At 39.1% G+C, this 23,237-nt stretch overlaps 1 protein-coding gene across 1 annotated transcript in view; it reads right to left on the bottom strand.

The window, feature by feature from the left end:
• snx17 (sorting nexin 17) overlaps positions 1-23,237 on the bottom strand; it is an 84,591-nt gene that overhangs the window by 16,749 nt on the left and 44,605 nt on the right. Inside the window, exons 9-13 of the mRNA XM_043675217.1 lie at positions 22,335-22,422; positions 17,001-17,070; positions 15,167-15,259; positions 2,769-2,972; positions 397-519 (exon numbers count right to left, since the gene is read on the bottom strand). Coding sequence (XP_043531152.1) covers positions 397-519; positions 2,769-2,972; positions 15,167-15,259; positions 17,001-17,070; positions 22,335-22,422 — 578 coding nt within the window. The remainder of the gene's footprint in view (positions 1-396; positions 520-2,768; positions 2,973-15,166; positions 15,260-17,000; positions 17,071-22,334; positions 22,423-23,237) is intronic.

The following is a 23,237-nucleotide window of genomic DNA, read 5'->3' as shown; positions in this document are numbered from 1 at the left end:
ATCTAATCGTAAACAAAGGAAGCCACACCGGGACCCTGAGATCTTGTTTGGATAGTCCAATTCAGATAATTGATGTTCAGATAACCGAGGTTGTTCTGTATGTGTTTGGATTAAAATAAATTTTTTTTAAAAAAACCATATTGATGCTTTGCCACCACTGAAACCTACTGCACTTAAAACAGATCCAAATTCAACCATCACTATTTTTAATGTGACGGAGAGATTCATTGAAATAAAGTCAAACTTGCAAACCCTGCGAAGTAAAAGTGGATATTCATTACAGGAGCTCTGTGGGTCAGATAACCTAACAGTGTCAAAGTGAATATCTCATTTACTTTATTACTAGGCCACTGTAAGTAAAATATTTTAATGGTTAAAATCAATCATGTGCCTCACCTGGGGGCTAGAAATGGTCACCCATTGGAGTCTGTCTTTGCTCATCAAATACTCAAAAGCCAATTCCAATTTGGTCTCTGTCTTTCCTGGGCTGTTTGCAGTGCCATTTGATAGTGGAACTTGCTAGCATTTAAGAACAGTAAAAATAATACAATTAAATATACAAGCAAGTTAAAGCAAATCTCAATTTGGTTCAACCTTTGGATTATCAAGAAACTGAATTCATGGCTTCTGCAGCTATTTAAATCACAGTAATCTTAAATTTAATACAAACAACTTTCATTCAAAATCAAGACTTTAAAAAAAAAGGACAACTGCTTAATACTATTTTCTGAATAAAGTTGGTTTATGGATTTAAGTCTTAGAAATATAGCTGATAACATCAAGATTATGTCAAAGACCATCTAAAGAAAAACCCACATTAAAAAGAAATGGTTACTTATACTAGAGAGAAAAGAGGAGGAGGAAGCTTTCAAACTAATAAATATTGATAATTAATAAGTAAATATTGATAACACCAACTATAAAATATTAGAACTGTCATACATTTGAAAATTCATAGCTTAGAAAACAATACCAAGTGGAGAAATGAATGGGAGCCTAAGAAGGACCTCAAAAGTTAAGTAATCACAAATATTGGGATGACTACAGCTACATAAAAAAGAACCCACTATCATTCTTCTAATTCAATGACCTACTGTCAGAGAAATATACAACAGCACCAACAATGCACTGAAAATAGGCCTCAGATGCATGGATTAGTTTAATATAATATTGCTCATTATTCCCGGCAAAGGAATTAAAAGCATGACTAAACAAATGCCACAAAAATTCATTCTTGATGTAGACAATATTGCAAGGACTCCAACTCAACTTTGATAGCTAATCTAGTACCATAATCACTATACTAATTATACCTAATAATTAAATCTTAAAGAGCTGGCACATCATTGGAAGCTAGGATAATTCATGTTATTGATTTAGTGAAAGGATGTATGTTGGCCAGGATACCAAGCATACCAGTTTCTGAGCTGTGCAAAAGCATATAGTGCAATTATCACATCCACCCGAGTAGAGTGATGGAGCACAAGTTTAACATTTCAATCAAAGGCTTACACATCAAAATATGCTGGATTTACTCAGTACCATACCTAACTATGCATTTTTTAGATTAGATTAGATTCCTTCCAGTATGGAAACAGGCCCTTTGGCCCAACAAGTCCACACTGAAGAGTAACCCACCCAGACCCATTCCCCTACCCTATATTTACCCCTGACTAATGGGCAATTTCGCATGGCCAATTCACCTGACCTGCACATCTTTGGATTGTGGGAGGAATCTGAAGGAACCCCACGCAGACACACTGGAAGAATGTACAAATTCCATACAGTCAGTCGGCCAAAGCTGGAATCAAACCCTGGTCCCTGGCGCAACGAGGCAGCAGCATTTCTACTATGTGTTCAAAACCGACCTTGACTTGAATATTTAATTTTCTGACAAAACGAGAGAGAGTGGGGCTACTATTGTTGTGTTAAAGCTGTTGTGCATCACTTTGAAAAGATTACTTGTCAAAATCAGTACAGTCTTGAGACAATGTGAAACTGTACGGTAAAGTTGCCATTGGCCCAGAAGACCATAGGGCTCCTCTTTCATTAGAGAGAGAAGACTGGTGATGATTTAACCTGAAAAGCACAAGCCTTCAGGCAAGGGGCGAGGCTGAGAAAATGTAATGTCAGTCAGTACTGTAATACTCCTTGGGTTACACAGGATCTGTAAATAGAGAGTCATAGAGATTGTACAGCATGGAAACAGACCCTTCGGTCCAACCCGTCCATGCTGACACGATATCCCAATCCAATCTAGTCCCATCTGCCAGCACCCAGCCCATATCCCTTCAAACCATTCCTATTCATATACCCATCCAAATGCCTCTTAAATGTCGCAATTGTACCAGTCTCCACCACTTCCTCTGGCAGCTCATTCCATACATGTACCACCCTCTGCGTGAAAACGTTGCCCCGTAGGTCTCTTTTATATCTTTCCCCTCTCACCCTAAACCTATGCTCTCTCGTTCTGGACTCCCCGACCCCAGGGAAAAGACTTTGTCTATTTATCCTATCCATGCCCCTCAATTTTGTAAACCTCTATAAGGTCACCCTTCAGCCTCCGACGCGCCAGGGAAAACAGCCCCAGCCTGTTCAGCCTCTCCCTAAAACCATAAAAGACAATAAATTTTGAGTTATTTAAATCAAAAATTGAGTGAAGAATTTAACGTAATTTTAACTCTTTAAAAAAGTTAAGAATTTTCTGTGGAGAGCTTGCCAGAAATAAAGGGACAGTAAGGTGTTTAAAAACCTTCCATAATACTTACTGAGGACGTGACACGCCAGCATCTCATGCGTGTGACCTTGAAACTACCTTCCTTGATTTGGTCACTGGGTAACTTGACATGAAAATTCAGTTCATTGTTACCAGCACTGACTATTACATGACATTCTTTCTCTGGAAAATCAGTGATGCAAGGGTCAAACTTGATATATCCATAATACTTCAGCGTTTGAGCCAGGCTGATAAACTGCACAAAAACAGAGATATTTACAGCTTTACAGTTGGTACCTTTAAGGGGTGATAAAATTCTTTGTTAATATGGAAAAATAAAATTATGCATACCAAAAACAAACAAAAAATGCTTTCTTCCATCAAGAAAGCAGGAGTCGATAGCATGGTGACCCATTAATTTTTACATACCACAAATGGAAAAAAAAAGACTTCCATTATGCCTTATATTCCCTCAGGATTTTCCAAAACATACTGTGGCCAATTAAGTACTTTTGAAATGTATTCACTGTGCTAATGTAGAAATTACAAGCAATGCATGTAAAGCAAGGCTCACAAACAGCAATTACATAAACAAGTGGATTATTTTGTTAAATGCAGATTAAGAGATAAACCCTATCTTAGTCATTGGGGAGAGAACAGGTTTATAAGAAGCTCAAAAAAAATTAACCCTCATCTTAAGGGGGGACTGGATTACAAAGTGTTTGCAAATTATGCTGCAGCTGTATAAAGCTCTGGTTACACAGTCTCATTTGAAAGTGTTTATACACTTCGGACATGTTCACTGGTTTTGGAGGGCGTGCAGCAGGGACTCACCAGAATCACAGTAATATCAAACTGTTAAATCACTAAGATAGGTGCACAGGCTCACTTTCTATTATTCTGAGTACAAAATACTATGGAGTGATCTAAATAAGATGTCCACATGAACAAAGCATTTAATAGGATAGCGAGAAAGAAAATATTTTCTTTGGGTGGATGTGCAGAAGTGTGGAGCATAAACTTAAAATTAGAATTAGACTGATCAATGCCAGCAGTCCCTCTAAGCTGTGTGGCCATGCAACCACAGGATCTATGCATACTGCTGTACTGTTATATCCATTTGTAGTTTAAACAGCTATTGCCAAAAACACCTTGGAGGTCGACAAATCAGCTGAGAAAATTAGAGGGAACATATGTCAAGGAAACATTCAGGAGAATTATTTTACAAAACTGGTAGTGGAACACTATAACACTCAATCTGAAGATAGAACATTCAGAAAATGTATACTATGGATTGGGATATGGATGAAAGGCAACTGATAAAAGTTTGTGATGCAGAGAGATCATCCATGATTTGACTGCATGACAGCAGCATTGTACTCCAACTTAATCTTCAACCTCATAGTCCAACAAAACCCCCACTCTATCATTACCATCAAGACAGGGGATCAACACGGGTTCAAAAAAAAAGTGCAGAGTGCATGCCTGGAGCAGCAGCATGCGTATAAAATGAGGTGTCCAGCTGAATCTACAAAACATAACTATTTGCATGATGAGCAGCAAATGACAGATGGAGTCAAGTGATTTCACAACCAATGAGTCAGATCTAAGCTCTGCAGTCCTGCCACATCGAGTCATGAACAGTAGTGGTCATTTAAACAATTCACTGGAGGAGGCATCTCCTCAAAAATCCCTATCCTCAATAATGGAGTCCAAAACATCAGTTCAAAAGGTATAGCTCAAGCATTAGCAACAATTTTCAGCCAAAAATGCTGAATTGATGATCTATCTTCTCCTTCTTCAGGAGGTCAACTACAATAATAAGTGCTTGACTTCAGCCACTTCTATTCACTCCACATGGCGTCAATAAACTTCTGGAGGCACTGGATACCACAAAAGGTTATCGGTCTAGACAACAATACTGAAGAACAGGCTGTTCTAGTAGAACACTGACATCTACCTGATCAGGTGAAGGATTGCCAATATACATCCTGTACTCAAAAAGCTGGACAAATCCAACTCGCCCATTTACCACCCATCAGTCTCCTCTCAGTCAGTAAAGTGATGGAAGATGTCATCAACACTGCTTCAAATAGCACTTGCTTAGCAATAATCTGCTCAGTGAATCTCAGCTCAGTGCTGCCAATGCCACTGAGCATTTGACCTCATTACAGCCTTGATGCAAACATGTCCAAAAATGCCAAATTCCAGAGGTGAGATGTGACTGCCCTTGATATCAAAGCTGCAATAGACTCAGTATGGCATCTGGAATCGGAATCAGGGGAAAATTCTCTGCTGGTTGGAATCCTATCTGGCACAAAAGGAAGATAATTGCAATATTTGGAAGTCAGCCATCTCAGCTCCAGGACATCTCTGCAGATGTCCCTCGGGATATATCCTTGACTCAAACATTTTCAGCTGCTTCAATGACCTTCCCTCCATCACAAGATCAGAAATGGGGACATTCATTGATGACTGCACATTCGCAACTCAAATAATTCAAATGCAACATCAGGACAATAGCCAGGTTTGTGCTGACAAATGGCAAATAACATTCACACCACACTAATGCCTGGCAATGACCATGAACAGAGAATCTAACCATTACGCCTCGATATTCAATAGTATCACAACCATATAATTCCCGACTATCAACATCCTTGGGCCTACTATTGTCCAGAAACTGAACTGATGTGATCTGATTTCCCAAACCTTGGCAGCCTTTTGTAAAGTATAAGTCAAAGGTGTGATGAAATATTCCCCACTTGCCTGGATGAGTGCAGTTCCAAAACTCAAGCAGCTTATCATCCAGGAAAAAGCAACTTGTTTAATTGGGACTAGTTACAAACATTCAGTTCATCCACCTCCAATGCTCAGCAGCAGTGTGCACCATCTACAAAATATACTACCATCTAAAAACGACAAGGGCACCAGATGGATTTGTGAAGGGGAAATCATGCCTGACAAATCTGTTGGAATTTTATGCAGATGTAACTAGTAGAGTTGACAAAGGGGAGCCAGTTGATGTGTTATATTTGAACTTTCAGACAGCATTTGACAAAGTCCCACATAGGAGATTATTATTCAAGATTAAGCACATGGAATTGGGTTGGTGCATTGAGATGGATAGGAAACTAGTTGGCAGAGGGGAAACAAAGAGTAGGAATGAATGTGTCCTTTTCAAATTGGCAGGCAGTAACTAGTGAGACACCACAGGGATTGGTGCTGGGACTCCAGCTATTCACAATACATATTAATCATTTGGTTGAGGGAACAAAATGTAACATCGCAAAGTTTGCAGAGGATACCAAGTTGGGTGGGAAAGATGCAGAGATTCTTGAGCATGATCTGGAAAGGTTGCGTGAGTGGACAAATCAATGGCAGATGCAGTATAATTTGGATAATTGTAAGGTTACTCACTTTGTAAGCAAAAACAAGGAGACAGATTACGATCTGAATGGCTAATAAACTGGGCGAGGGGAGTGTGCACCAGGTGCTGAAGGTAAGCATGCAGGTGCAGCAGATGGTAAAGACGACAAATGGTATTTTGGCCTTCATTGTGAGTGGTTGCGAGCACAGGAGCAGGGATGTGCTGTTGCAGCTATTCAGGACCTTGGTGAGACCAGACCTAGAATACTGTGTGCAGTTTTGGTCTTTTTTTCTGAGGAAGGATGCTCCTGCTGTCAAGGGAGTACAGTGAAGGTTTACCAGGCTGATTTCAGGGATGGCAGGACTGACATAAGAGGTGATACTGACTAGGTTAGGATTGGATTTACTGGAGTTCAGATGAATGAGGCGGGTATCTCAGATTTATAAAATTCTAACAAGACAAGACAGGGTAGCTGCAGGGAGGATGTCCCAATGGTGGGTGCATCCAGAACGAAGGGTCACAGTCTGAAAATTCAAGGTAGACCACTTTAGGATGGAAATGACGAGACATTTCTTCACCCAAAGAATGGTGGCCTGTGGAATTCATTACCACAGGAAGTAGTTGATACCAAAACACTGAATGCAATCAAGAGGTGGCTAGATACAGCACTTGGGGTCAAATAGGGGGATGAAATGCTATGGAGAGAAAGCAGGATTAGGCAATTGAGTTGGATGATCAGCCATGATCATGATGAATGGAGGAACAGGCTTGAAGGGCCAAATGGCCTTCTCCTCTTCCTATCTTCTACGTTTCAGCATCACCAGCAAGCCACTCACAATCCTGTTATTCCTTCAATTTTGCCACATCAAAATCCTGGTAAACCTTCTGTGACAGCATTGAGTGTAGCTACACCAAATGGACTGCAGCAGTTCAAGGTGGCAGGTCTCTACCATTTTCAAGGGCAATGAGGGATGAGTGATAAATGCTGGCCTGACCAGCAATACCCACATCCAATGAGTGAGTTTAAAAAAAAATGAAACAGATGAATAGATGGTGCTTATCTTTGTGATAATGTCCACGCTCCTTGGCTGAAATGGAGGATTGGGCAAGGAAGAGGGATGCAATTAAGTAACATTGATAACAGGAAGAAACCTTGGTTATTGGTGATATCCAAAACCATCCAGGAATAATGAGTTAATTTGGAAGGTACTCAGACATGGATTGAGAATTGTTTAATGGAAAGAAAAGAGCTTAGGAGTAAGTCGGTTATTCACAGGCTCTGACTAGTGGGATATTGCAAGGATCTCACTTTTCTCAGTCCGTGACAATGACTCGGATATGACAGCCAAACCCAATATTCTAAGTTTGTGGATTGATATGGAATATTTGCTGTGAGAATGATGCAGAGTGGCTCCAAGTTTCGAGCAACTAAACACTCACACAGCAGATACAATATAATGTGGTGAAATGAGAGGTTAACCACTTGGGGAGAAATTAGAGGTGAACAGTATTTCTTAATTGGAATCAGATTGGAAGTATTCACATCCAAAGGGACCCAGGAACTTTTGTTCATAAATCACCAAAACATGTACAATAAGCAATTGGAAAGATAAAATGGTGCATTTACCTTTGCTGCAAGAGGATTGAAGTACGTAAGGAAAAATGTCTTGTTGAAATTGTACAGAGCTAAGACTAAACTGTACCTGGAATGTCATGTGCAGTTTTGGTCCCTTTATAGAAGGGAGGATATACTTGCCATAGAGGAGTGGATCACTGGACAAGTTCTATGGATGGTAGGACTGTCCTATGAGAAATTGACAAACTTTGCCTGGATTTTCTAGAGTTTAAGAACAAGAAGGGGATCTTGCAGAATTGCACAGAAATCTTAAAGGGCTAGAAACAGTAGATGGAAAAGGATGCCACTTGTGTCTGAGGGCTTAGAACCACAGGCCAGTTTAAATAAAAAGAACAAGCTAATAAGACTGAGATGAGGAAGAATGCCTTCACTCAGACATTACAGAGCTTTTGGGATTATCTATCCCAGACTGTCATGGAAGCTGGGAGAAAGTGAGGACTGCAGATGCTAGAGATTAGAGTCGAGGGTGTAGTGCTGGAAAAGAACAGGTCAGGCAGCATCCGAGAAGGAGAGAATTGACATTTTGGGAAAAAACCCTTCATCAGGAATAAGGCTTGTGAGCCAAGGGGGTGGGGAGATATATGGGAGGGGGGTGGGGAAGGTAGCTGTGAGTGCAATACGTAGATGAAAGTGGGAATAATTGTGATAGGTCAGAGAGGAGGATGGAGCAGATAAGTGGGAAGGAAGATGGACAGGTAGGACAGGTCATGAGGGAGACACTGAGTTGGAAGGTTGGATCTGGGATAAGGTGGGATGGGCGGGGCGGGGATTGAACTTCTTCCTCCTTAGAAAGTGAAACTAAAATACCAGGTCAGCTTCTTCAGTAAGGGATACATGTGTGTAACAATGGCCTTGGTTAAGATACTGACATGTCGACTGTTTGAGATGAATTAAGTAATAGCTGGAATGAGGACTTTCGGGGCAGCAGCAATATGAATCACAAGTGCAAGGTGATAGACATCAAAACTAGTGAGAAGGGGCAAAAAGAACACATTTAATATAAAACCCCAAAAACATGCAGGGTCTATCACGAATGTCATTACTGTCTAACAAATGTGATTTTCTAGAACTGCTATCACTAAGAGCCCACTGTCATTTGTTGCTTCATTCTTTCATTAGCTTTACTGTTGAAAGATTGACTTTCAAGTTCATATGTTCAATTTTCAAATGATTGAGTGTAGATTTTAGCACTTACAAAAAAGTTGCTGGTGACTGAAGTTCATTATACCAAAATAAAAGGGAATATTGATAACATCTAAATTAATTTGAAACATGTGCTTGAAAAGTTTATAAGTAGATAATCCAATATGCATCATGATATGGCATTCAAATGACAGACAAGATTGTTATGCATAGTCTATTTTCATTAGGCTTTAATTCTGTTCCATCAAAGGAGTCTATCAATTACTAAACTATTATATCTTCATGATTGAGCAAATATACCATGAAATAGGAAAGAACAGAGTAAGGTTACCTTGTATCAAAGTTTTAATGCTTGTGCTTCAAAAATACATGCATTTATGCACAAAAAGACCAGAAACAGGAAGAGGGAAGGGAAATAGTAAAGTACCCGACAGACGCCAATAAAAGGAACAGAAACAGAATTTGCTGGAAACTAAGTTCTGAGGAAGGGTAACCAGTTCCAAAATGTTAACTTTGATTTCCCTTCACAGATGCTGCCAGACTTGCTGAGCTTTTCCAGCAACTTCCGTATTTGTTTCTGATTTACAGTACCTGCAATTCTTTCAGCTTTTATTTACTGATAAAAGGAAAATCAGGATAAGGAATGCACACAAACTCATACGAAATGATAAAAATACTTTTTTCCCCCAAGATACCAAGACAAGGAATATGATGAGATGAGACGAGACATTAAAGAGAGCAAAGAAATAAAAATGTTACGACCGAAAAGCTGAGATATGAATGGCTCAAGCTAACAGGATAAAACCTGCTGTCCAAATTGGTAGTATCCTTACATATTATAAAACATTGGGGAAAAAGTGGCTGAGGACTTTTTACATAATGTATTAAGCAGAACAGTGACAGGCTGTCTTCATGCCATGGAGTTAAAGACAGATTCAGATCAGTGGCGAGGTAGGAAATGGTGCTCAACATAGATCAGTAACTGGAGCACTGCTGTCCAATATCTGCATAAATGAGATGACCTCAGGGATAGAATGTCAAAACCTGTAGGTAACAACAGGTGTCAGGTGTAGACAACTGTGAAAACGAGAGGAATAAATTAACAAAACTTGCAGAATGGGCATTTAATTGATAAATAACAGACAACTCAACAAGGTAGAACATTTTGGTATCAATTCAGAGGCTATGTACTCGAAATAGTATATATGGAGTGAGGAGCAGATAATTCCAAAAGTACACATACATAAATCAAAGTTGTGACACAGGTTAACAAAGTAATTGAAGTAGCAAGCAAAGCATGGGAGTTCACTTCAAAACAGAACTGAAAAGCAGAAAGGCTGCGAAAAGCACCTTTAAAAATTTGGTTGGGTCACACTAGTTCTACGCAGTTCTCATCTCATCTCATCTTAATGTTAAAGATACTGGCAAAGGTGCAATAGAAATCTATGATTATTACATTAAAATTGGAGGGGTCATCCCCATCAGCAATAATTGAACAGACTTCTCTTTCTACAAAACTGAAGAAAGAAACATGAAGGAAGGGCGAGTTGAGGCCTTTTAAGATTAAAGAAAAGTCTTGATGCTGTTAGAAAAAAAGACTCCACTTGTGGATAAGACCAGAACTCAGGGTCACAAATCTAAAACAGTCACAAATAAAATTTCAGACTTCAATAGCCTAGCTCAAAAACGTTCTGCAAATCTACCAGAGGAAGTAATTACTACGGATTGTTACAAGTGCCTCATTTTACGATTTGCGTTTGAGTGCAACTTCATTTTTAGGAATTAAATGTTTAATTACAAAAACAAAATGATACACATTGGCTGAAAATATTGGCAATATCTTTAAAATAACAACAATCCAAAAAGATGGTCCATGTTTACTTCAAGGGCTTAAAGTTAAAAGGTGAGGAAAAAGAAAAAAAAACAGATGATCCAACCTTGGCTTCACAATGGAAACTGAATCTGGTAAGACCGCAGCTGTTAGAAATACAAGTTATTCATTTGGGTCCCAAAACTGGAGGGATGTTTTGAAGTTAGTTAGTTTTACTATCTATCTGGGACAGCCTACATGTGGCACATTGCCATGGGGATAGATTGTTGGGTGATTTGTTTTTGGTTTGGGTTCCATTTGTGCACTTTTTGCACAGAAACAGCTTTACCTTGGACATAAATGTCACAGGACAGTGACATCTACACTTGCCATGGTGGGGAAGTCACCTTTCTAGGCTAGAAAAGGAGCTGAAATGTTTGCTTGGCCATAAGAACCATAAAGTTTTGTATACGGCTAAGAATAGTTTCTATATAGAGAAGAACCAACGTAATTTATGAGAGAAATGGCAGCCCTTGTTTAGAGCTATAAATGAATGAATCCTCAAAATCCTGTTAATGATATGCTTGAACAGGTTGATTTTAAGGAGGTGCTAGAAACTTTTAAAAAACAAGAGGAAAGATAAGTCCCCTGGCCCAGACACGATACACCTAAGGTTACTATGGAAAGGGAAGGAAGAGATTGTTGCACCTTTGGTGATGGTCTTTGCATCCTCACTGACCACTGGAGTAGTACCAGATGATTGGAGGGTGGCAAATGTTATTCACTTGTTCAAGAAAGGGAATAGGGATAATAGTGGGAATTACAGACCAGTCAATCTTATGTCGATGGTAAGCAAATTGGTGAAGAGGATTCTGAGAGACAAGACTTATAATTATTTGGAGAAGTATGGTTTGATTGGAGATAGGCAGCATGGCTTTGTTAGGGGCGAGTCATGCCTCACAAGCCTTATTGAATTCCTTTAGGATGTGACAAAATGCATTGACAAAGGTAGAGGAGATGATGTGGTGTATATGGATTTTGGCAAGGCATCTGATAAGGTTCCCCATGGTAGGCTCAATCAAAAAGTAAAGTGTCCCACAGGGATCTCTTCTTGGACACGTTATGTGAATTTTATAAATGACTAGTAAGTTTACCGATGACACGAAGGTTGGTGGAGTTGTGAATAGTGTGGAGGGCTGTTGCAGGTTGCAACAGGACTTTGACAGGTTGCAGAGCTGAGCTGAGAAGTGGCAAATGGAGTCCAATCTGTAAAAGTGCGAATAGATTAATTTTGGAAGGTTGAATTTGAATGCAGAATACAGGGATAAAGGCAGGATTCTTGGCAGTGTGGAGGAACAGACGGATCTTGGGAGTATATGTCCATAGATCCCTCGAAGTTGCCACCCAAGTTGATAGTGTTGTCAAGAAGGCATACGGTGTATTGGCTTTCATCAGCAGGGGAACTGAGCTTAAGTGCCGCGATGTCATACTGCAGCTCTATAGAGCCCTGGTTAGACCACACTTAGAATAGTGTGTTCGATTCTGGTCGCATCATTATAGGAAGCATGTGGACGCTTTAGAGAAGATTTTTGAGGATGCTGACTGGACTAAAAGGCATGTCTTATGAAGAAATGTTGAGCGCGCTCGGGCTTTTCTCACTGGACAGAAGGAGGATGAGAGTTAACTTGATAGAGGTGTACAAGATGTAAGGTATGGATAAAGTGGATAGCAAGAGACATTTTCCCAGGATGGAAACAGCTATCACAAGGGGGCATAATTTTAAAGTGATTGGAGAAAGGTTTAGGGAAAATGTCGGAGGTAGCTTCTTTACACAGGGAGTGGTGGGTGTGTGGAATGCACTGCCAGCAGTGGTAGTAGAGTCAGATACATGAGGGACATTCAAGCAACTCTTAGATAGGCACATGCATGATAGTAAAATGAAAAGGTATGTAGTTAGTTTGATCTTAGGGTAGGATAAAAGGTTGGCATGACATTGAAGGCTGAAGGACCTGTTCTGTGCTGTACTGTTCTATGTTGTGGTTCTGTTCGCCGAGCTGGGAATTTGTGTTGCAGACGTTTCGCCCCCTGTCTCGGTGACATCCTCAGTGCTTGGGAGCCGGTATATTGGGTCCAGGTCGATGTGCTTATTGATTGAATCTGTCAATTCAATCAATAAGCACATCGACCTGGACCCAATATACTGGCCACTGCAGCGGACAGCTGGAACTGACAACTGGAAGCGGCAGATACAAATCACTATAAACGCCGGAGGAAACATCACAGAAGCGCTTCACAGGAGGCTCCCGAGCACTGAGGATGTCACCTAGACAGGGGACGAAACGTCTGCAACACAAATTCCCAGCTCGGCAAACAGAACCACAACAACGAGCACCCGAGCTACAAATCTTCTCACAAACTTTGTACTGTTCTATGTTCTTTATGGAGAGCTTGTGTAGAAATGCAAGTGTTACATTGCAAAGTTACATTGAAATAAAAACAGCAAGTGCCGAAGAGGAGCTACATCAGACTCAATATATTACCTGTATGTCTCCACAGATACCACTAGACTGGTTGAGTTTCTCCAGTATTTTCAGGTTTTTGTCCCAGATTTCTAGTATAGGAAGTATTTTACTTAAGTTGTGTTGAGATTATTGGGTTTAATATGTTTCCAAAACATTTCAAGTTAGAAATTGCAATGCCCAACTGTTGTGAAGTAAATTTTTTTGTTCAGAACATGAACTCTTCCAATTAATTGTTTAGTCACTTTTTTTAAGATAACAGCAAAACCTAATAAAAGTGTCAGATTTAGGAATATCTTTGTGAAACGGCACTATATTAATGGCCACATCCAAAGGTGTGGTGCCCAAAACTGAAAGCAGTAAACTGTACAGAATCTGACCATAGCTCTACAAAACTGAAGAATAACGCTATTTTTTTTAAAAAAAACTATTCTTGGGATAGCTTATGACGCAAAGCTGTCTAGGAGGGTGAACAGTGAAGAGGATGCAGAGATGCTCCAGTGTGATTTGGACAATTTGAGTGAGCAAATGCATGACAGATGACATATACAGACCAATGTGTCAGAACTCCAAACATTTATCTTAGGGTGTGTTCTTCTACTCCTAACTCACAAGCTAGATAGATCAGAGCAGCCTGTGAAATGTTTCAAAAATAACCTTGAAACCTACTTGAAGTGCACCATCTATATGGGGAACCCTTCTTCACCTGTATATACTTCTTGTCACACTCCACCAATTCTTCTAAGCTATATCATGCTGACAAGTGGCCCCCTTGCTCCATAGGGGGTGCATTCAGGACTCTCAGGCTGGATTAATGCAGTCCACTGCAAATGGGCAACATTGTTAAATTAAAGTAGACCCAACCACAAACTATCAAGTTCCTGGCAGTGGAACAAGCCTCTCCGAATCAAGCTTTTGGATGGTAGGAACTGGTATAAGGTTAATTAATGAGCCAATAAACACCCATCATCCCAAGTCAACTGCAATTTAATTGTAGGTCTTGTGTAAAGTACAAAAGCCCATTGATCACCCTTCCAGATGTCAATACAGATAACATCCACAGATCTTTGCTGATCTCCAATTTTAGTTTACTCAAAACAATTGAACTAGAATAGTTTGACATGACCTTCCCCATAGAAATCAATGTCAGCATATGGATTAGTTCATAATAATCTAATTGCTCAGACACTAAGTCAATTATAGATTGCAGTAACTTCACTCCAACAGATTAAAAACTATCCCATGAACTTAGTGAAAGGGATAGAAATAACTGACACGTGGAAGGAAGGGAATGTTTAAAAAGGAACAAGTACCGAGTCAAAGTAAAATTTTTAATAAAAAGGTTGACCAAAAAGGTTTCAAATGGAGGGAAAAAAAACAGGCAGAAAGGTTTCAAAAGGGATTATCTGTAAAAGAATTAGGCAACTGAAAGCTTTACTTTTGAGTATTTTGATGAGTAATTTAAACTGTGCAGCAGAAAGCAGGGAGCTAGTGCAGACAAATGAGAACAAGAGGAAATAGTATTTATTAAATAACTGAATTGGAGGCTTGAATATAGGATGGAACACTGCCCAATGAGTAGAACCGATTTCCACATGTATTTGGCAAACTTGTAAAAAGCTATTTTGCAGTTAGTCAATTTACATGAAATACTTAATAAACACATTACTTCTGTGATTTGCTCAATGCTACAGTACATCACAATGAGATTTTTCAGAAATATTGTTAAGTTAATTTCAAAGCTACAATTAAGTGGCATAACTTCACATTTCTATTTTTCACTGTGAAGCTAAAATATTTCAACAGCATCCTCCATACACCTCCAAAATGAAATTATGCATCACAAAATTGTTAAATGGCATGGAGAAAATAAGAAGTTGAGTGTAAATGATTCTGTTTTCACAAAAGGCTGTATTTTTAGCACTAAAAAAGTTTCCTTTGTAGTATTTACACTTCACACCAGAGTCCTCACCTCTTTTTTGGAGCCCTTTTCTTGAAGTGATTTCAGCTGTCGGTGTTGCTCCTTATTGACCAGGATCCACCCTCGTTCAATATCAGCCACAGTCTGTGACAAGAAGAATTATTTTAGTTAGGGAGAACTAGCTTTTAAAAGTGTAGCTGAAATGCATGATCAAGATAATAATAACACGGATGCATGCCGTTTGCATGAGCCTTCACCGAGGAAGGATCATGAAGGTGGGCAATTGTATACACGTGGCATGAGAAATTTTGAATCAAATTGCCATTTATTTCACTTCACTTCTCATCCCATAAAAATGTGGGATTCACATTTGTACTCTGAAAATGCTAATCACCTGAACAGGAAAGCTCAATTGAATGTATTGTGCGTGCGTTTATAAAAATGGATTTTTCAGAGTAACGTGGCGCAAAATAACAGGTAATTCTGAACAACGGAAAAAGAAGAGGGAATTTATCACAAAGCATCTCCTAACCAAAATTCTTTTAAAGTGCAATCTCTGGAATAATGTAGGAAAATACAGTAGCTTGTTTGAGCACATGATCACACAAATATCATGGAGATAAATCTCCAGGTTATGATGTTTTGCATCATACATGCAAGATTTGTTTTAGTCTTTCTGCCATTATTTCATAATGCACTGAAAGGAGGAACACAAGTAGGCCATTCAGCCCTTGAGCGTGTTCCACCAATGAGATCATGACTGATCTGTGACCTCATTCTGTATACCTGCCTTTGGCCCCTATCCCTTAATACTTTTGCTGAACAAACATTTATTGACCTCAGACTTAAAATTACCAACTGATCAAGTATCCACTGCTGTTTGCTGAAGAGTTCCAAATATCTACTATCCTTTGTGTACTACTGTTTCCGAATCTCTGAGTGGTCTGTCCCCAATTCGCAGGCAGTGTCCCCTAGTTTTACAATCACCAGTGGAAACAGTTTATCTTTACCTACCTTGTCTTTGATGCAAAGCAGCCATTTAAAACCTCCATTAGGTCTTTGTATGCACTGCAAATGGTTCAGGGGTTAGCACTGCTGCCTCACAGCGCCAGGGACCTGGGTTCAATTCCCACCTCAGACAACTGTCTGTGTAGAGTTTGCACATTCTCCCAGTGTCTGCATGGGTTTCCTCCGGGTGCTCCGGTTTCCTCCCACAGTCCAAAGATGTGCAGTTAGGTGAATTGGCCATGCTAAATTGCCCGTAGTGTTAGGTGGATTAGTCAGGGGTAAATATAGGGGGGGTAGGTTTCTCTTTGGAGGGTCGGTGTGGACTTGTTGGGCCAAAGGGCCTGTTTCCACACTGTAGGTAATCTAATCTAATCATACTTCATTTTAAAAGATAATGTAATGAACATAAAACCTTGTTGGAGGAAATCCTATCATGGTGTTTAAGCACATGTAGTGAACTATTCAGACTACTCCATAGCCCAGCCTTCTGCTTCTTCTATTTTAAAAATTGAACTTCTCTATCATTTGTGCTAGAGTAAATTGTCAGGAAGGAAGGCTGTTCAAAATTGCTTAGATTAAGAAAATATATTTACGATTATTTTTTCTAATAAACACAAAATACATCAAGTAAAACACGAGGTGAGGTAGGAATATAGGATTTATAAAAAGTGAAGGAAGCAATATAGGACGAATGATAGAACATTTCAAATAAAAAAGGCAAGAGAAAGGAAAAACAATCTTCTGAGAGTCTTGCAGTCATTCACTTTGATATACTAATTTAAAACATACTGAAGGGCAAATGAATGTTGAAAAAAACTTCCATCTGATCACAATGCTCGAGTTGGATCAAATATTTGGCAACTATGACTTCTCTTACCTGAGCATATAAAAGGTTCAATCCAACCCGATTTTCCATAACATCATTGTCATAAGCAGTATCCCAATAGCTGTAAACAAAACATGGTTATCAGTACAAGGTAATAATTTGCACGTGCACCACCTCAAACTGGTTTTTTTTTGATAAGTTTGAACTAAATGCAAACGGGATTAGGCACAATGTGCTGAATGAACGTGTACTGTTGGATTTTAAGATACTCAGACCACAGTCAAAAAAATTACAGTTGCACAACTTTTCTTTTGTTCATGCATGGAATGTGAGCATTGCTGGTTAGACCAGCATTTACTGCCTATCCCTAATTATCCAGAGGGAAGCTAGGAGTCAACCACACAGCTGTGGGTCTGCAGTCACAGGTAGGCCAGACCAGGTAAGGATAATAGTTTCATCCCCAAGGACATTAGTGAACTAGATGGGTTTTTCAGACAATTGACAATTGATTCAAAGTCGCCGTTAGACTCTCAATTCCAGATTTTTATTGAACTTGAATTCCACTGTCTACCTCCCCCACAATATTACTTGGGTTTCTAGATTAACAGTGATAATACCACGAGACTGTTGCTTCCCTAAGAAAAGCAAAATACTGTGATTCTGCAATTCTGAATTACACGTGGAAAAAGCTGACTAAGGTCAGGCAGCAGAGAGAAACAGAGTTAATTTTTCAGGTCTGTGACCTATTAGAGGACCTGCAATGTTTTTAAGTTCCGAAGCAGAGGGTGTCAGAGGGTTATAAAATAGAAATATTCAACAGATGCCACCAGCCCTGAGTATATCAGCACTTAATTTATATTCCATAAACATGCACTAAGTTGCTTGGCATTGTATATAAAGGAACACTATTGTAGAGAAGTGAAGACATTTGCAATCGCCAAAACAAAAATCTCTTCCTCCGAAAAACAACCTAGCCAAATTTTACGGCTGATATGAAGCTATCCTATCCAGCAAGTGAGCCACGTTGTTGCTTCTCCAGTGTTCCAACCAAATGAGGGGGAATGAATTGGTCCTGCCTTTTTTTCTGTTAGTCACAACAAAGATTTGTCCTTTTTAAGCAAAAAAATAGTTTACCTCTATTCAATTAAAATGCAGTTAACCAATTCCTATTGGAGCAACAATGAGCTGTTACAATAATTTCTTGTAAGAACAAACTATTTTCTCATTGGCCAACATCCAAAATGAGCAACATCAAGCATAACGGGTACAAACTTTAGGGGATATTATCCAGTACAAAAGAAAGGAACATACAGTTTAAAGTCCTTAGAGTGTCCTTATGCATGAAATGCATTTAATCTGAGACTACAGCTTCTTGAATCATCAGTATTGTATACTCCCTTTGAGTTCGTAGTGTTCTGATGTTTCTTTTCAAATCAGTCTCATCACCAGATGCTTTTGCCTCAAGAGATAGGAAGTCAGCTTTCTCTATCAATCTTCTGCAATCCAAAATTCAGCTCCTTTTATTGCCACAAACTGCTACATGAAATATAAACTTATGTATTTCGGTATTGGAGTTCATTGCATCCTACGAACTGCAGGTAAAGTTTCTTATCCAATACATGAAAACCCATACATAATTGTTAATAAAAATAGGAGGCAAAGGCCTTGTTACAACTGACTTTTTGTAACTTTTGCTGAAATGTTAATTTTGTTTACTTCACGTTGATTGAGTGAAACATGACCAACTTGGGTGGCCAAGTTATTGCTGAAGCAATTTAACAAGTGCTTCTGTCCCTTTTCAAAAATTATTTTAGTTGATGCAAGTCCCAGGTATTCAATACAGACAAGAGAATTAAAAACAAAAGAAATCCATATTCCATCACCATCATGAAATTCAGTCAATAAGAAACTTGAGTGCAATTGAGTCATTGCATAGAAGGAAGGCACTCAATTCCTAGAGTTCAGACATCAATAAGATCATCTCTGAAGAGTATAAAAAGCTTTAACAATGGTGGTAATGCCACTGGAATAGTAACAGAGATCCAGGCTGCTGCTGAAGACTTGGGTTCAAATTACATTGCGGCGATGTGAAACATGAAATTAATAAATTGGAATTAAAATTTAAATTGGAATTAAAAGCAACTTTAATGGTGCTCCTAAGAAGAGTGTTGGGTGTCATTTTACTAGTGTTCTTTGGGAAAGGAAACATGCCATTATTACCTGCATGTCTGGTTCACACGCGCCAGACTCACTATGAAGTTGTCTCTTCAATATGTTGTTGAATCAAACCATTACAAAGTCTGAAGAAAGGAACGAGACTGGATGGAGCAACTAACATTGACCTCGCCACTGGAAAGTACAGGCAAAACCAGCTTGTTGACACTGTACAATCCTACCTCTCAACATTTCTACCAAAATGAGGAGAGCTGTCCCACAAATGGTCAAGCAACAGCTTGACATTATGTGTTATCATCATATTTTGTTGTGTCACAGACACCATCATCACCATGCCTGCGCACATCCTGGTCCACGAGCAAATGAGAACCATTGGATGTGGTGGTGCAGTGACATTCAATTCTCAGGAAGTTGGAAATACAACACTGACTCTGGACTCCAAGAAGTTTCTTGGCATCAGGTCAAATACAGACAAGGAAACTTACGGCTTATCACCTATTGGTTCCCACTTCAGCTGAATCAGTACTTCTCCATGTTGAACATTATTTAGAGAAATATTGTGAGACAAAGGCACAGGGTACACATGGGATGGGCGGGTGGGGGTACTTCAATATTTACAATAGACAGTAGCTTCATAGCACCACTAATGTCTGAGCAGGCAGAGTCCTTAAGTACTAACTGCTAGGCCAGGTGTTTTGAAGGTGTTGAGGGAAAACAAAAAATAAAAACTTGCTTAACCTGGTTCTCTCCATCTACTGTTGCAGATGTGCCTGTCCATGAAACAGTCCTTTTAAGACAAATTCCCCTTAGATTGAGGATACCCTCTATCATATTGTGTGGCTTTATCACTGGAGTAGTTTCAAATAGCAATTCAAAACTGGGAATTGATGAGGTGCTGTGGGTGATCAGTAGCAGTACAATACTAACCTCACAGCTTGGGGTTATTCACCCGACTCTACTACTACCACCAAGATATGGGGAAAAATCTTAGTTCAAAGAAGAATGCAGAAGGGCCAGGAGCAGCATCAAGCATACCTAGAAATGTCAACCTGGTGAAACTTTGTAGGACTATACATTCTGCTTCTGCTGTTTCCAATGCAAGGGACAAGGCCAAATCGATTTCATAACCAACAGATCAGATCAAAGCTCTGTAATCTTGGTGCCGTCTGCCATGGATGGTGATTGACAGTTGAATTAACAGGAAGTGGTTCCACAAATATTCTCAGCCTCAGCAATGCAAGAGCCAAACAAGTGTTGCATCCAGCATCAGACAGATGTGCTAAATGGATGAATTCATCTCAGCCTCGAAGATCCCTAACATCACAGATACCATCTTTAGCCAATTTTATTGGCTAAATTATATTAAGAAACAACTGATGGCACTGGATACTGCAAAGCCTATGGGCTCTGGCAGCAAAGCAGCAGCACTGAAGATGTGCTACTGAACTAGCAATGCCTCTAGCGAAGCTGTTCCATTAGAGCTACAAACACTGGCATCTACACAAAGAACAGGACAAATCCAACCTGGTCAATCAACACTTTCTCAGTTCATTGCTGATTAAAGTGATGGAAGCAGTTGCTGATAGATCTTCAGTGGCACTTGGTCAGCAATTACCTGCTCATGTTGTTCAGTTGAGTTCCAAAAGAACCTTTCTGCTGCAGACCCCTTAACAGCCCTCAATAACAAGGCACAAAGGAACTTGGTGGTTATTAGAGGTCAATCATTTAAGTCCCAAGTCATCACTGAAAGTGTTCCTCAGGTTAGTTTCCTAGGCCCAAACATCCTCAGCTACTTCAATGGCATTCCCTCCATCATTAGATCAAAAGTGGAGATGTTTGTTGATGGTTGCGCAATGTGCGATATCATTGTTAACCTTCAGATACAAAAACAGCCGGCGTTCATACAGTACAAAACCTGCACAATATCCAGTCTTGGGTTGATAAATTGCAAGTAAAACATGTCACATACATGCCATCTTCAATAAGTGAGAATCTAATCATTATTCTTTGGTGTTCAATGGCATTACCATTACTAAATCTCTTAACATCCGGAGGGTTCCCACTGACCAAAAACTGAACTGGATTGCCATGCAAATATTGTGGCTACAAGAGCAAGGCAGAAACTAGGAACCCTGCAATGAGTAATTCATCTCCTGTCTCCTTGATGCATGTCCATCATCTACAAGGCACAAGTCAGGAATACTTTCCACTTGCTTGGATGAGTGCAGCTCCACTCAAGTACCACGATATCAGCCAGAACAAAGCAGCCCGCTCGATTAGAACCCCACTTTAACAAATACTCCCTTCACTGATGCACAGTGTCAGAAATATGGATCATCTACAAGCACTTCCGTGTCAATTTTTAAAAACAAGCCAGTTAATCATTTAAAGTAACACCCAAAGTGCAAGATCCATTACAGTATATTCCCAGGAAAAGTAAAACCCTCAACTAATCATTCACACATGCTTGTATAAGGCAGAATAGATTTTAAGCAAAAAGACTTAATTTAAAAAAATGAATAGATTTGAAAGATAACTTGATGAAGCAGAGCACAATATGAATTGACTCACTGTGTAAGGTGGTCAATGGGCACGACTTTAAACTATGTTTAATCACAAGAATGGCTATGGATTACTCTCACTGATATTGAGTGGTGATGCCCAACTCACTGACAATTCTCCCTTCCCTACTTAGAAATTATGTTTGGGAAGAGAAACAAGAAATTGCTCAGCAAACTACAGATATTGACCATCTCAATATAAACTCTTCCTATTCTTAAAATTATTAATACAATAATCAATTTAAAAAAGGCATGATAAAAGGATTCATCTGAAGGGCTTAAATAACAAAACAAGATATTGTTTATAAAAGTAATAACTTATTATTCCACCAGGAAATCTAAAAGAATTAACATTAAATATCTGAAACAATCAATAGGTGTGCTAATAGCTGTTAGTACAAATAATATCTTAAGCTACTGATTAAGGGTTACAGAATTCTTAATCTGATTTGGTAGTTTCCTTTTTATCAGATAATTAAAAGGTAAGTACGATGAGTGCTCAGTTTAACCAAACTCTCACTGCAGTAATGTTCTAAATTCAAATCAGAACAAAATGCACCATTGCAACAGAAAGCAGTAATTTACTAAACAAAATTCAGGAAAAAGCATCTTTAAGAAATGATTTAAAATACAAAATTATGTTAATTACCTCTTTCGCAACACAATTCTATATTCTGTGTTTTTCAAACTTGTGACCGAAATATATGGCAGTTCAAACTCCTGAAGCTTGCGTACAACTGAAGAGCAATGATTCACAAAACTGATATTGGTAAGTGTTGAAAATCTTTAACAATACCAAAAATAAACATCATGGAGTATTTCTTTCAATTACACTTGTCTTGAGTTGCCTGAGTCAGCACTTAATCTCGCCTTGCACCAGTTAAATAGAACGTGAATGAGAAAAGATTGAAAGGCAAGGTAGGGCCAGAGGGAAGAAATAAAGGGTTATAAAGGAAAGGAGAGATGGGAGCAGGAAAGCAGTCACGAGGTAGACTGAACCGAAGCAAAGCATGAAAGATTCACATCTAGAATCAACTTCCAATTGAGTTGCACTATGCCCTTGATCATGCTGAATCAGATACTGCTTACTCATTCAGATCAATCAAAAACTAAGGCATACAAAGTGACAAAACTAATAGTAAGCTAGAGGGTTAGGTTTTTTGTTACAAATCAAGAGAGTGGATAACTAGAAAGCTAAAAAAAAATTATAAAATTGATTATGAAAATAGATTGACAAGTACGAAAAAAAACACCAAGAGCTTCTATGGTATATAGAAAGAGTCAATAGTTGAACTATGTGTGCGACCCTTGGAGGATGAAACTAAGAAATTAATAACAGGAAATGAAAATAGTAAACACTTTAAACCAAAATTTTGTATCAATCTTAACAGTGGAGGTCACTAGGAGTGTCCCAAAAACAACAGATAAGTAAATTGCTATTGGGAAAACACAATCTTTATCAAGAGGGATAAAGTATCTGACAAACTAAGGGGACTAAAGTCAGATAAGTCCCTAAGACCTAATAAACAGCAAAGGGTTTGAAGGAATTGGT

Source organism: Chiloscyllium plagiosum, chromosome 3 (genome assembly GCF_004010195.1).
Source record: "Chiloscyllium plagiosum isolate BGI_BamShark_2017 chromosome 3, ASM401019v2, whole genome shotgun sequence".
Classification (NCBI taxonomy): domain Eukaryota; kingdom Metazoa; phylum Chordata; class Chondrichthyes; order Orectolobiformes; family Hemiscylliidae; genus Chiloscyllium; species Chiloscyllium plagiosum.
The sequence above is the reverse complement of the archived record's forward strand: the minus strand, read 5'-3'. Positions and strand labels throughout refer to the sequence as shown.